The sequence below is a fragment of the Patella vulgata genome, chromosome 6 (assembly GCF_932274485.2).
Source record: "Patella vulgata chromosome 6, xgPatVulg1.2, whole genome shotgun sequence".
Classification (NCBI taxonomy): Eukaryota; Metazoa; Mollusca; class Gastropoda; family Patellidae; genus Patella; species Patella vulgata.
The window spans coordinates 24841731-24856904 of NC_065884.2; the positions used below are offsets into that span (position 1 = coordinate 24841731).

At 33.1% G+C, this 15174-nt stretch overlaps 1 protein-coding gene and 1 long non-coding RNA gene across 3 annotated transcripts in view; one reads left to right on the top strand and one right to left on the bottom strand.

Moving 5' to 3' along the window:
- LOC126823358 (transmembrane protein 132E) overlaps window positions 1-15174 on the top strand; it is a 57443-nt gene that overhangs the window by 27670 nt on the left and 14599 nt on the right. The window contains exon 4 of the mRNA XM_050552150.2: window positions 11367-11553. Within this exon, the coding sequence (XP_050408107.2) occupies window positions 11367-11553 (187 nt within the window). The remainder of the gene's footprint in view (window positions 1-11366; window positions 11554-15174) is intronic.
- Window positions 8580-10339, bottom strand: LOC126823393 (uncharacterized). 2 transcript variants are annotated; one of them, XR_007681140.1, is made up of 4 exons: window positions 10271-10339; window positions 9645-9779; window positions 9101-9250; window positions 8580-8767 (listed from the first exon to the last, which is right to left on the bottom strand). It is a non-coding gene; the product is annotated as an uncharacterized LOC126823393 (long non-coding RNA). The 2 variants fall into 2 exon arrangements; XR_007681139.2 differs by lacking the exon at window positions 10271-10339 and having other exon boundaries at window positions 9645-9812.

Here is a 15174-nt window from a genome sequence, read left to right on the forward strand (position 1 = left end):
TTTGTATGGTATTGTTTCAATCAATGTTCGCTAGAGACTGTAGCGGTGGTGTTAGAGTGGGTATTTACATTGATATGTGTAATTTAACAAACCAGCCTTCACATTAATTGAATTGAGATAAACTGTATTTGATAGAAAAAAAGTACAGGAATTATTCAAACTGTCTGTTAAAGCTGTTAAAGGTCAAAAGTCTAATAAACATTTTTTTTTATTTAATTTTACAAAATAAAGCCTAGAAAGTGTTATTTATGTTGTAATTTAGATGATTAGAATGACAACTCAAAGTTAGATGCCATCATGGTTTTGAGTTATTCTATAGAGGTAGATGTTTCGACCACCTCACTGTAACATTCCATACAGAAAGATAGAGGCTTAAAGTCTCTTTATGATAGTTTGTCACCAGAAATATACCTGGTAAGTAGGTTATGGTGGAAGATTTGACAAGAGAAAATGAGGTTCATGGAATATACTGTGATCATCTGGTTATTCTGTCTACCCACTCCCCAGTAATTAAATTAATTGTCTACAGGATATAATTAGAAGAAAATTGTTTGGAGCGGTTTCATCTACCCTGACAGATTCAGATCGAGTATGAAACTAATTTTAAAATTGGTTCTAACACCAAGACTGGTACAGCCCAATGTGTCCTCATTCAGTATGATATTGATACTGAAGTGAACATCAGTGTTTATTTCTTGATAAAAATCAGGGTAGTGTTTAATGATGTACTGTGTGTTCTCATGTCACTGCTTTAGATCTGCCATTGATTCATGGGGCTATGATGTCACTTCTAAAGACCCCTGTATAACTGAAGTAAAATTATACCATATGTTAATTCCAGTATGACCTATTTTGTGTTTTGTGAACATTAAACCCCATTTCTCTCTAGGGTCGTTGGGTAGCCGAATAGTTAACACCCGTGCGTTGGATCAGAAGTTCAGCCATTGAGTCAAGTGCCATGGCTTTGATTCCCTGCTTGTACGGGACAACATCGCCTGTCCAACCTCTTGGGTTTCTCCGGGTTTCCTCCCACTGCTACAGACCCCTTATTGAAATAAAATTGGACTACTCTCTCTTTTAAAAAAAAAATAACTTGCATTTTGGATCATTTATTTTACAACCTGTTTAAGAATGACTGACTGCCAACCTGGAAATATTTCCAGTTTTACATGTTTGTACGTGTAAGGAATTAAAATAAAACTAGACTTATCAAACACATTAATTCTTTTATCAGTAGTCAGATAAACCTGTGAACTAATATTAATAGATCAAGGCGCTATGTGTACATACCAATGATAAAAAAAAGAAGTTAAATATTTTTTCAATATTTACCTATGAATTATGTGATTGAGTGGTTTATGATATTATATAAAGAATCAAGCATATTAACATGTAAATCATACCTTTTATCTTATTATTAGTAGCGTGCTGCTGATTATTGAAAAAGCATGCAGAACACTAAATCGATGGTGGCCTAAACTGATATCAACAATTGGTCAATAGAATACAAAATATAATATATCATCTACAGGTTAATAGAGAAATATATATTTAAAGTGGAGGTTAGGCTAATACTAATTATTAAGTTCAACTTGTTCTTGTCCCACAAATATAGAATTCTTAGAGTTGAGGATGGGGTACTGAATCTACTGTTGTTGGCCTATTAGAAATGTAAACAATTTCATTGCAGGTTTTAATCTACTTATTTTAAACTGTTTGGATGCAGACACAGCAGTGGATAGATAGAGTTTGTAAAGGTGTGAGTTGGGTTTATACAACAAATCACACATTTATCAATATTCATTATGTAAAAATTCAGACTGCTTGTTAGTTGAATATTGACGAAAACAATTCTGATACAGTAGAATCTGTATGAGCAGCCACTCCTATTCAGCGACATCTCCTTGTAAGCGGTCACGATAAATTCCCCCCGTAGAAATTCTGTTGTTTCATCTCTTTATTCAACGATCACTCCTCTAACGCGGCCAGCTGTCACTATTTTACTAATAAATTCAACAAAACATCGCCCATTCAACCGCCATTGTTGAATGATACCATTTTGTCGTTCTTTGTAACACCCCCGCTAATCCCGTGAGTAGTAGTTAATTAACTGGACCCCCACTGATCAGGTAAAAAGAAATGTAAAAATAACAATCAACCCGGGATTATCTGTTAATTAATCTTTTGATTTATTAAACGACTAACCTGATCATTGTTTTCACGCGTAAAGACACATTATTTGATACTGATTGAATAAAATAAAAGTACCGAGTTTTGTCACGATCATCTAGTATCTCTCTTAGCGCCTCCTATAATATTACATACAGAGTTACACCCCCTGTAAATAGGTGATAAAATTAGCGATGTTTGTTTGTTCATGTGCTTTTTTGATAAAATAAAATGAATTCATCGATTTTCTTCACAAAAATGGATAAATATTATCGAATGCATCACAGTAGTATCGAAGGTTGGTACAAAATGACAAGTTTACAGAAGTTATGTCCCAGATTTGAGTAAAGAATTTTCGTTCGGCACAAGATTCAGCGATGGTCAAATTTACCGCTTCCAATGCATTCAAGCGTAATATTTAATTTATGTCGGCACAAAAAGCACCAAGATTTTATTAAGAGGCCACTCCCGTTAAGTTATGTCCGAGATTTGAGTAAAGAATTTTCGTTCGGCGCAAGATTCAGCGACAGACAAATTTACCGCTTCCAATGCATCCAAGCATAATATTTAATTTATGTCAGCACAAAAAGCAACGAGATTTTATTAAGCGGCCACTCTCGTTAAGCGGTCAGTTGTGAAAATTCCCTTGGGTGGCCGCTTAATGCAGATTCTACTGTATCTTATTTTATCTACCATCTAGATTTGTATTCCTGTGAGTGTTTGTTTAGCCTAGGTAGGTGCCCCAGTGCACTGCTTTGCTCAGGCTTCTATAATGCTGTTAAAACAGCCCTGTATTCATTGAAATGAAAAACATTTTTGGCAAGACATGCATTAATATTGAAAATAGTCTCACTCCCCTTACTTCAATTTCCAACTGTCAGGGGATCTTTAATGTGCTCCCAGTGGTATACACGGGAGATTTTTCCACCAACAATGAGTTAGTAAGTATCATATTCACAGAAGATAATAGAAAAGTTTTTTTGGTTTTTGTCTGATCTAGATTTGGTGCTCAACTATTTACTGTAGTACCTTAGTGTAATAAGTACAGCTTTAGTTCAATTACTAACACACTTGTCTTTTAAGCTAAGAATTAATACTTCGTGCGTTGATAAACAAAACAGATATTTGGTGGTGCTGAAAATCGTCTGATCTGTTAGGACTTGAAAGTCATTTCGTCTCGCTGGTTGGCAATCAATCCATCATCTTAGCCAATAAAAATCAATATAACAGTGAGACGTTAGGATGTAGCAATCTGACTAGCAATGTTTTATTAGTAATTTTAAACCAATAAGCCACCATTTTCCCTAAATCACGTCAAATTGTCTCAATATTTTAGAATAAAAGATATATCACAAACTTTCTATTGTCAGTTAATTGGTGCTAGACGTGAATGTGTGCTGTGGTGTATGCTCCTGAGCTTTTATGTTCTGGTCTAGATCGGCTATCTTTTAATTAAATTGCTAATTAGAATGGGTCTCGTTAAAGATTTATAGCTTCTGCGTCTTTGTCATGTAGGTTAATTTAAATATGTGTTGTATCAGGTCGTCTATTACCTACACTATCAAGGTAATATATCTTAATCAATTTGGATCCCGATAGAATCAAAGAGAAAATTTATTCAGCTATTAAAACAGACTTAGAAAAGATAAGATACAGAGCAATATTGGCTACTGATATATTTTTTCGTCTGATTTCTCTAGAGGCATAGTGACATGAGAGCCAATTTGTGGAGCAAAGGGGGTTGCCACACCCTTTAAAAATAATTCATTTTCTTTAGTGTCCAAGTATTAAGTTGTCCACCCATCCGTTCACCAGCCTAGCTAGTTCTACAGGGTGGGGTAGGGGGAGCCATGTTGATGGTTGATAGTATGTGTAATGTGTATTATTATTGCAAATGGTTGAACAATGTTAACACAAATTTTGTAATATGGACAAATCCTTTGCGCTGAAAAATGGAATTGATTGTGAGGATGATGGCTGGCAACCCTTTCAAGTTTATTTTGTATCAATAAACTATAGAATGATGCAAAATTCCAAACTTTAAAGACAAAAACATTAAGTAAATTTAAGTATGTAGTTTCTAAAAATTCAATATTTTGACTTGATTATAGATTATGTGTATGTATGTATCTTATAGATAAATTGTTGGTGTATAGTGACAATAAGATGAAATTACTGGGAACATGTGATGTTGTTAATTTATTGTGTTGTCAACACTGTTATAGATACACTGAAAACACTGTCGTAGAGCAGTTTCATTGACTGACTAAACTGAACCAAAATATCTGATTTGCTACAAGCATTCAACACACTTGCATGATCCTGTTATTGATTCACACAATTATTTGGACTTATATAATAACCAATCATCATGAAATGGACTTAATAATATATTGTAGGGTTCATGGTTTTAATATGAGATTGGATGTGGTTGATAATAAATTGGAAGAAATTAAAAAACAGCTTGGCTTACCTCTCTTGTTAAAAAAACCCCAACTAACCAAACACTTTCAATATTTTTTTTATATTGTTGTTGAGAATGAGAACAAAGTGTATGGTATTTTTCAAGATAATAAATGTCACTTTTTCTTTTGTTTATATTTATGAATTGAGACAGGATATGTTTATTTATAAGTTGTACTAGATAGAGAACTATCTCACTAGATCTTTTACCTACTGATTAGCTTAATTTGGATGATTTCCAAAAAACAGAAGCAACTGGAATTACACCCACGTATCACCTTTTCACCTTAATGAATATTTTTTGTTTGGAGGGGTTGGAGAATGAGTTATCAATAACAAGAATGATTAACTTGTATATTTTTACAATTAAATATAATATAAAAAAAGTTACTTTTGTAATTATTTCGAATAAATCACATTTAGGCAAATTATTATAAGGCAGCTGAAAGAATCTACCAAATTTATCATCAAAGTTAGAGGTCATGTTAAAGAGACATTCCTTGATATTACTTTGCTATTTGCCGTGGAGACAAGAGATGACATTGGGAGCAGTCAGAGTCCTAAGCATGATATTTTAGATTACTATCTTATAAAGCAATTCTTGTAAGCAGTTTGTTGATGTGCTGTCAGGTTCATTATCTGGATAATCAAGATAATTTTACTACTGTCTGAGCCATCATTAATAATAAAGTGATTTTTGTGCGTGGGAATATTTAATTGTATAATGGATATTATTTTCCTAGAAGTAATTTCAAACACATGGATAAGTTTTTAATTACCATAATTAAGCAGTCTGTTCATTCAAGACAGTAACTCTAGGACAAGCACAAGTATAGACATGATTATCCAGGCCAAGGCCTTATTTATTTTCAAATATAATTGTGTAATTAATTACACTAATTCCTTTCCTGGTAACTTTGGGAAAAGGTAATATTTTGAAAAGAAAAACAAATTGATAGGGTAAGTAGATCAAATCTATCAATATTTCCATTGTACTGTCGAACCAGACATCTTTTGTGAAATCTCTCCGCAAGACCAAATTCAGCAATGCCCCTGAAAATTTTTGGTAAAAAAATCTTTATTCAATCAGCTCCTTAAAGTAGCAATTTCATATTTTTACGTTATATTTTTAAAATTTATTAAAATAAAGCCTTAAAATAGATGGTATCTATAAACAGCCCTACCTTGTTAAAGAATAATCCTATTAATCCTATTATTCACGATTGCCAGTTGAGAAATTGGCAAAAATATCATTTTCCTCTTCAAATTCAAACGTTTGAAAATCGCTACTCCATGGTGGAGAATAGAAAACAAGGGAGATAATTGTTATTATTTCCGGTGTGAATGGGTTTTAAGTGTGAGAATGACACCTATGATCGTATAATAGTGAGTTGACAACCTATTGAGCAAAAGACATAGAAATAATTATGTTTTGACTTTCTTAGAAAATATGAAATTGTAACTTTAAGAAAAGGAAAAGTTTTAAATGTATATAGTGATTCATTACTAATACAGAAAAAAGGAAGTCATGTTTGTTACACTGAGGACAATATTCTTTCCATAAATCACAGTAGTTTTGTGTATTAGCTTACCAGATGGAACCACTTGTCACAATATGGAATTCATCATTACTACCTAATGTCTACTGTTGAATGTCTGTAACCACGGTTATGGCGCCATGTTTGCTTACTGATGGCTTTTGTCTTATTTTCCTATATTTAACAACTATTTCATTGTCATGTACTCACGTATAAGTGTTCTTTTTTTTTCTCATCAAAGTTTAAATCAAAATTGACAATGTTTTTTTCTTTTAGAGGAAATCGTACATTACTTGGGGAATACCATAGTTTTCGTAAAGTATCTGTTTTAAATTTGTCAGTTGGTTGTATCATGGTCCATGGTTGTATTTTGAAAACAGAAAATTTATTTAAGGTCTATAAAAGACACTATTTATCGTTAAATGGTTGTCCCATTCTGTATTCATTGTAGTTTCTATGGTTATTATCAGTAATGACATTGTTAAAATAACTAGACCTTATAAAACCTATTTAATTTTATACTTTAAAGTGTGAGAGGAATGGTTCTGAGAATGGAACTGTAACATTATATTAACAGCTACCAATCAGAACCACTGAAGTGATGTGGTCTCGGAACCATCGTGAGAATAGCACAGTTAAAAATTTATGGTGTAAAAGGCATCCATTTTCAGAACAGTGCTCAGTGGATCATTAGTAACCGTGACCTTATTTCAAGCAAATAGGTTATTCCAAATGGACATGATTTTTCGCTTTTGTTCATACGACCAATGTGCATGGGAGACTTATATTAACTTTTCTTTGAAGAGTTCTACATATAGTGTACCAAAAACAGCTATTGATTTGGACAAAAACTGAAAGTGTCAATTTATTTAAGTTTCATGTTTTGATTTGCTTTGTGAGGTAGATATTTGTGTACCTTTTAAACTTTAGGACCACATATAATCAATATTGAGACGTAACAGTTTAAGGTAGAAACAAAACTAAAATTAGTAAACAAAATGACCACATTTAATTATATAGATTTTCTCCTATCACTATTTGAAATAACTGATCAGAACAACCTCATTTTTACCTCCTTTACATTAATATTAACAAGTATAATCAATGCCAATAACGTGACATTTAATTTCATTCTTCATGAATGATAATTATATTAAATTTGTTGATTACCATAATCTCTGTCAGTTGCTGTAGAAGACGTTATAGTCGTTCTATGATAATGTCTTGATTCATGTACAATATCTTATTGTGAGGTATAACCTTGACCTCTACATATAGATTATCAACACATGTATAGCTTTTATCTACATCTGCTGTTAAAACTGAAATCCGGAAGAAATCCTTTTCGGTGCACACAATGTAATTTAGACAGAGAATTGCTACATGTACCCAGACCTAGATCCTAATTAAAATCCAAATGTTTGGATTTATGTATTTTGTAGACTTTATTTTCTGGTTTAATTCTGGGATGAGAAACCGAGGTTCACCTGTGTACAAATTGGCTTGCCTGTAAGAACCCTTGGCAGTACGTGGAATTGCTGCGCTTCGGGCAAAATTGCCCCCCCCCCCTCCATAGAAATGAAATTTAACATACAGTGTTAATCATATATTATGTACTTCTTGGATTTGAGAAGTGTTTAATAATGTGATTTGTGGATGACATCAGACAATATTCTATTTAATTGTGGAATCAATAATTTCCCAAATTTTTTAGCCACAGAAAAGAGGGATCGACCGGTCTTACTCCATTCGTTGGTAAACCATAAATCTATCATTAGTACATTGGGTATATATACCTGCTGTACTAAGGATGGTGGTACCAATAAGTCAAACTCATAGTAAATGTCATTAGGGTGGTAACATTACTAACAAAAATACCACAAATTGGTCAGCTTAGCTTTTATTTATATACACAAAGGTCAGATCATTAATGAATGGATTTTATTAGCTATTTACAATAGTTCATGTAATGGTCATCATGAAATAAGATTAGAGGATAATGTTTTAAACATATACAAGTTTATTTAAGTTCATAGGTTTTTGTTGATTGGAGACAAATTTAATTTAAAGTTTTGTGATTTGACAGTTGTGGAATAAAGAACATGTATCTCTGCCACTACCTTGATGCAGTGGCGATGCAAGGGTGGGTGGGGGACGTGTTTGGACACGGCTGTTGACTAGAGAAAAACTGCTATAAACTAAATGGTGCGGTAGGTGGAAGTAATATTTGTAGCAACTGCCTTTTTAAGAATCTAAAGATGCTTGGCAGATCAGTGAGTAATAAAGGATCCCCATACCCAATATTTATCAGAATTAAAAATAGTGCACCCTTAAATCTATGTTACCCTTACTTCTTGTTCTTCTAAAACTTTCTTCGTCTTTAATGTTACACAACAAACTTAACTAGCACCCATTTCATTCTGTTTATTGATTAAAAGCTTTAGATAACACAATAGGTTTTTTTCTTAACACTTTTTCCTCTGTCATTTTCTCAACAGTTTCAAAGAAACAGAATGGCTTCATTTTAAAAATCAATAACTGTAAAGATTTTTCTTCTTTGATAACACTAACGTGAAGAGAGGTGTCATTCCCAGCAACTGTTTTAAAGTAAAAAACTCAATTACATTTAAAATGTCATTTTACACCTAAGGTTCTACAGAAACAAAAATCAAGCGTAATTTGAGTTGCTAGACTTCATGTGAAATTTAAAACTTTGTGAATACCTGTAATATGAAAGACGACAATAAAAAGTGAAACTATCACCCCAGCCCTGCCCTATTTAATAAGTTATTTTGCCTAATGTTCGAAAACCATAACAGATCAGTAGCCTGATTTTTCACTTGGGATTCTGTGACCTCACCATACCTTGGATGTCAGTGGCCACCGACTACCGACGGAGAACGGCGGAAATTACTAATGTTGAAATTTACCTGTTGCAGGTATTATTGACGTTCGGGCTCGGGTTATACTTATGGAAAGGATATGTTGACATAATTACTTGCATTATTTAAAAAAAAATTGATGCTTTTCCGGTGACCTTTAATGTATCATATTTATACTGTTACTTGGGATGAACAATACTGAAAATAAAGAAGATAAAAAGTATTGATGTGTGAAAAAAAGAAAGGATAAGATAAAATATTTATAAATGCACACAATGGATATATACAGTCAGGTATAAACATATTGATTATTACAACTAGATATAGTATAATATTTCCTAGTGTCCAGAAATGATTTTATTAAAAGACTGTCTGTAACTGGTTGGAAAAAGGTGTGAAAGGTGTGACTTAAAATAGACAATAAATAACCCCATTCACACTATTAAAATATAACTTTTCTACAATGAACTGGGTTAACAATCTTCTGGCACTGATAGTGTAAATTGGTACAAATTCTGGCAGACAAAAATAGAGGAGTGGGGTTATTGTAATGGTCATCAAATTTATTTTAGTGATATGTCATTTGTCATACCTGTTATAACCCCATCACAGTGACCTGCCTAATGTTCCACTATCTCCTGGAACAGCATCAACAATTCATTTAGCAGCCCTTAATTGTAGAATTATCTTCTTTTTTTGACAACAATTCACCAGATGAAATAACAAACTTCAAAATATACAGTGTAAATAAACAGTTATGTATAGAACTAAAGAGAGTAGAGAGAAAATAGAATTGTGTAATGAATGGAAGTTGGTAGGGGATATAGCGTATTAAAGAAGTCATGGTCTGTATTAACCTACCAATGTTATACTGTAAACTTAGTGGGTGGAAAGAGAATTGGCTAGTGTCCCACATTCACTAAATATTTTACATTATCACATGTTAACAGACTCATGATGGCCACCATAACACCACTGTTACTATTATAGACACACAGACACAATCTTATTTAATTTATTTAAAATTTAATACAACCTAGAATTGATCTAATCATTGGAATTATTTGGTTTCCAGTCATATAATCTTTAATGTTGAAATAAATGAGATCATTTTTCAACTTCATCTTTAATTAGGGAAAGATTATTAAATTGAATATTATGAAGAATCAGAGATTAGCTAAGCATCAAGGCGTTACTAGAAATGATAAAGCAACATACTGTATAAAGTATGGTAATACATGTCTGTTAGAATAAACAGGAACTCTTCAATATGGTTAATAGATGTTCTAATACATCCTGGTGTACTAGTACCAAATCATCTCTATCTACATCTAAATAAACACAGTGTAGGTGTTGATACTACCCTAGATAATATAAAAAAAATATATACCTACCTACATAAATAACATTTATGATAAATACCAGTACTTGAATAAACCCATTTTAATGACAGTTGTTGGGCTATTTTATTATAACAAAAGGTGCTTTGAGTATCTTTTTGTTTTTAAGTAACCATTTAGATGGTGTTCCAGAATATAAAGCATTATCTACTTTTTAGAACATCTGATGCCACTTTTCTGTTCACATCACATTTTTGTTGCACATTTGTATGTTGTAAATTATCTTGCCAATTTAATTATCCATTTATTCTTTTCGAGTAGAGGTTGTATTTGATTAAGAATCAAAGTACATGTATGGACATTGTAATTCAGTTGTCTGAAAAATCGAATATGAAAATATAAGTTGTGAAGAGTGCTGTAGTCCTGGGAAATTATGTATGGGACATGTATAGTTGTCAGGCACACATCTGGAATTAAACATCACAATTCTCATTGGCTATAGATCATTTTATGTATATACCAGACAACTGTCTTCAAACATTATATGTAGTCTGTGACTGCTGTAATATATAAAACAATACACATACATAAATGTTTGATGTAGGTGTACATATTATTGATGAAGAGAGAGAGAGAGGTGGGGTTTAACGTCCACTCAACACAAACTAGGTCATTTTGGAATTAACACATGTTTCAATTTTATTTCAATAATTCGCTTGCACATAGGGGTCTTTAGCAGGGGAAGTAAACCAGAGGACCCGGAGAAAACCCACAAGGTTGGACAGGCAACCCTACTCCTTGTCGTGTACAACCGGGGAATCGAAACAGACCTTATGATACAGTGTGCTCCTGCTAACCATTCGGCCATCCAACCCCGCTGATGAAATATGGGCAGACAACTCATATATTGCCCCAAATTATGTCTTATCACTGGAATATATAGTATTTTTATGTATTGTATTTTCTATTTTCAGTAATGAACAGATATTTTCATGGGAGTTTGAGGTAGAAGAAGAAGCTCATGGTCCAGAAACAGGCAGAATAATCTGGAATATAGACTACGAGAAAAATCGACCAACAGTAAAACAACATGATTCCCGTGTTACTGCAAGAATTCAGATTGTTAGTGATGACCAGAAGAAAATTATTCCTGTATTCAAGGTAGGACCCCCCCCCCCCCACTTTATTTGGTATGAATGTATTTTGATTGTTTTCCAAAGTGTTGTCAGGAATGGATTGAGAGGGTGAGGTACGTGAACACATGGCCACAATCCACCCTATGCCTGTTAATATTTCAGTTTATGGTAAAAAATGCTTCCTTAAACTGAAACTCACATGTTATGTAAAAAAAAAATTATATTTTGAAACAAACCTTTCTTCCAGAGTGGCATTGCTTTGGAGATATTTTGTATCTTATCAAATGTGAAAACAAATAGGGGTTATCTATTTAAAAAAAAGGAGAAATAAACATGAAATTGACTATACTGTACATAGACATCTATTAAAAGATATCAGATCAGACTTCAAAATACAATATGATTTGCTGGCCATTTATCGTTATAGAAGAGAATATGTTATGAATTATTAATAGGTGTAATTACACATTTTGTATTAAAGATATGAAAAGCATTATAATTAGTGATGAAGACAGTCTGCTTTTGTTCAAGCGACAGGCAACCTACAAAAAATCAATTTGTTTTGTTTTCTGGAACTTTTGTTAAGGGGAATTATGGGAGATTAGATAAAGAGCTGACACTTCTCACTATAATAGTTAAAAAATAAATAGATAACGTAATTAGAATATGCTGAAAATTTCAGTCAAATTGCTCCACTCTAAAACGAGGTATTAAATTTTGAATTTTAATCCCAGCCTCGATCTACATTACTAAAGTTGGTACAATAAAAAACATAGTTTCGATTATCCATTTTGGATTTAATCATTAATGAGTGTTGAGCAGCAAATTGGATTTTAAATCCAGTAAATATTGCAAGCTAGCATTGACATCGAGAGATGATTATGGTCTGGATAAGTTAATTAATGTCTACTTAATAATTTAGAAAACATAAGAAAGACCTGCAATAGGCAGATATAGCTCCTGCATAATGTATGTTTAAGTTTTGAATTCCTTGTCGATTCTCTATTGTTGAATGCTATTGAATGCTATTTGGAAAATATTGCCAAACGGGCTCAAACTGTGTGAGAACGGTGTGAAATAGTAGCAACTGTTTATGGCCTGTTTAAGAACTGCAAGGACAGAATCAGACTGACTTGGATAGGAAGAGTGCCCTAGAATTTTGAGCCTGTTCAAAATGTTCCCCATTCTGCAGCCTGCAATTAGACAGAGTGACAACATACTTAAAACGAGATGGACGAACTACGAATGGAATTGTTGTACTATGAAAGGAATTGCAGTAATATGAAGAACGGAATTGCTGTCCTTAGATCCTACTAGGGACGTGTTACAAAGTGACATGGTCGAGTATCAATTAGCAGTATGACTGGGTCAGTTTGTAGCTCAACCTGGTGAGTTTGGTTTGTTTGTCGTGTCTGTATAGGCCCCAGGTTTCTTTTGCTATAGAGAACTTCATTGGCCTGGATTCATTCCACCATGCCTTCTTCTTGCTAAGGGATGAGATGGGTGTGCGTCTTGATTTTCTTCAGGGGCTACTGCTGCTCTCCATCATCTACTGAGACAGAGTGTGAGATCTACAGGGTCCAGGGATAGGCTCATCAACTTGGACTTGATCTGGTTGGCCTTCAGAGGAGCTGGAGCTCAGGGATCTTCTGGTAGTACTTGTGGCTACTTACGCATGGGCGGTCCTTCTGGCACTTCTCTTTGGCAACACGATGAAACATAGTAGGCAATTGTAGTACTACAAGATTTTTGAATGTCTTGATCTACACAGCTTGAATCGTTGAACAGGAATACGGAATGGCAAAAACTTGCTGGATTTTTATAGCCCTCAAGCCAGGATGGGATTGCACACGCAATAGAAGTACGTTCAAATGCACTAAGAATGAGATGAGGATGAGTTGAACTGTGTCTAAATGGGGTTGTCAAATTACTAATTAGTTAGAACTGTTGCTGTTAGAACCAGTTTGAGGACATATTGGGGCGAAGTAGAAATAGTTACAAACAGGTGTAAACTGTCTACGGAAACTTGTTTGAATTTGTTTGGTGTGATAAGGGCTTTAGTAAACAAATACACTATTTTATTATATGCTCACATGGAAATGTTAATGTATATTGCCATCGCCCCTGTTTCTCAGTCTATCTGTTGGTCTGTCTGTCGTCCACAATATCTTGTGAACGCTCTAATGCCAAAAGTTATCATCCGATTGTTTTAAAATTGATATATTATGTTGTTTACATTAGTGAGATGAAGAAGCCGATTTAATTTCAATAATTTCCGTTTATTACGTCTAGAGTTATGGCCCTTGCTCTAATGCCAAAGTTATCATCTGATCTTTTGTGAAATTTATATTCATCATTTAGATTAGTGAAACAAAGATGCCTATTGAATTTCAGCAATTTCCGTTTATTATGTATAGAGTTGTGACCCTTGTTTCACTTTGTGAATGCTCTAACGCCAAAAGTTATCACCCGATCTTTGTGAAGTTTATAAGCATTATTAAATTAGTGAAACGAAGAATCCTATTGAATTTCAACAATTTCTGTTAATTACTTCTAGAATTATGGCCCTTGTTTCACTTTGTTTCACCATGTGTACACTGACACTCTAAAATCAAAAGTTATCTGCCAGTCTGTAGGAAATTTATATGTGTCTTTTAGTTTAGTAAAAAGAAGAATCCTATTGAATTTCAGCAAATTCCGTTAATTACATCTAGAGTTATGACCCATGTTTCACTCTGTTGAACTTTGTGAACGCTCTAACGCCAAAAGTTATCATCCGATCTTTGTGAAATTTATATGCATTATTTAAGTTTGTGAAACGGAGGGCTAATGGATTTCAACAATTTCCGTCCATTATTTCTAGAGTTATGGGCCTTGTTTTACTTTGCGAACCTTGTGAACGTTCATCCAATCTGTATGAAATTTATATGCATTATTTAGATTAGTAAACAAAAAAGCCTGTCAAATTTCAAGATTTTCTGTAAATTACTTCCAGAGTTAAGGCCCTTGTTTCAGTTTGTAGAACCTTGTGAACCCTCAAACGACAAAAATCATAATCTGATCTGTATGAAACTGTCTTGTAAATGCCTCCAATTACCTACAAAAGAATAAATATGTGACAACCCTTGTCGATCGCTCGGACGATTTAGCTGCTGTGGGCATATGTTTCATTGTCTGGCAACCTAGTTTTATCTGTGTGTGTAAGTGTATTTTAAAGTGTGAATATATTCCAGCCATTTACAATATAAAAAAAATATATCTATATATATAGAATATAAAATTATCTAAATATAGGAGAATATAGAATTATCTAACTGTAAGAGAAGATATCTTAATATAAGAGAATATATCTTATATAAGACAATATATCGAAATATAAGAGAATATATAAGAAATATATCGAAGAATAAGTATATATTTATAAGAAATATATTAATATAAAAGAATGTACAAGAAATATATAAATATAAGAGAATATACAAGCAATATATCGAAATATATCGATAAACTAGATATAACGGTCATGTCGTTCTGACATCATACATTATATACGGTCAATACATGTATTTTTTTTAACTGACATTAATATTCATGGAATGTAATCAAGACAAGTATTATTTGGCATCTTGGAGGAGAAGCCAGTTAG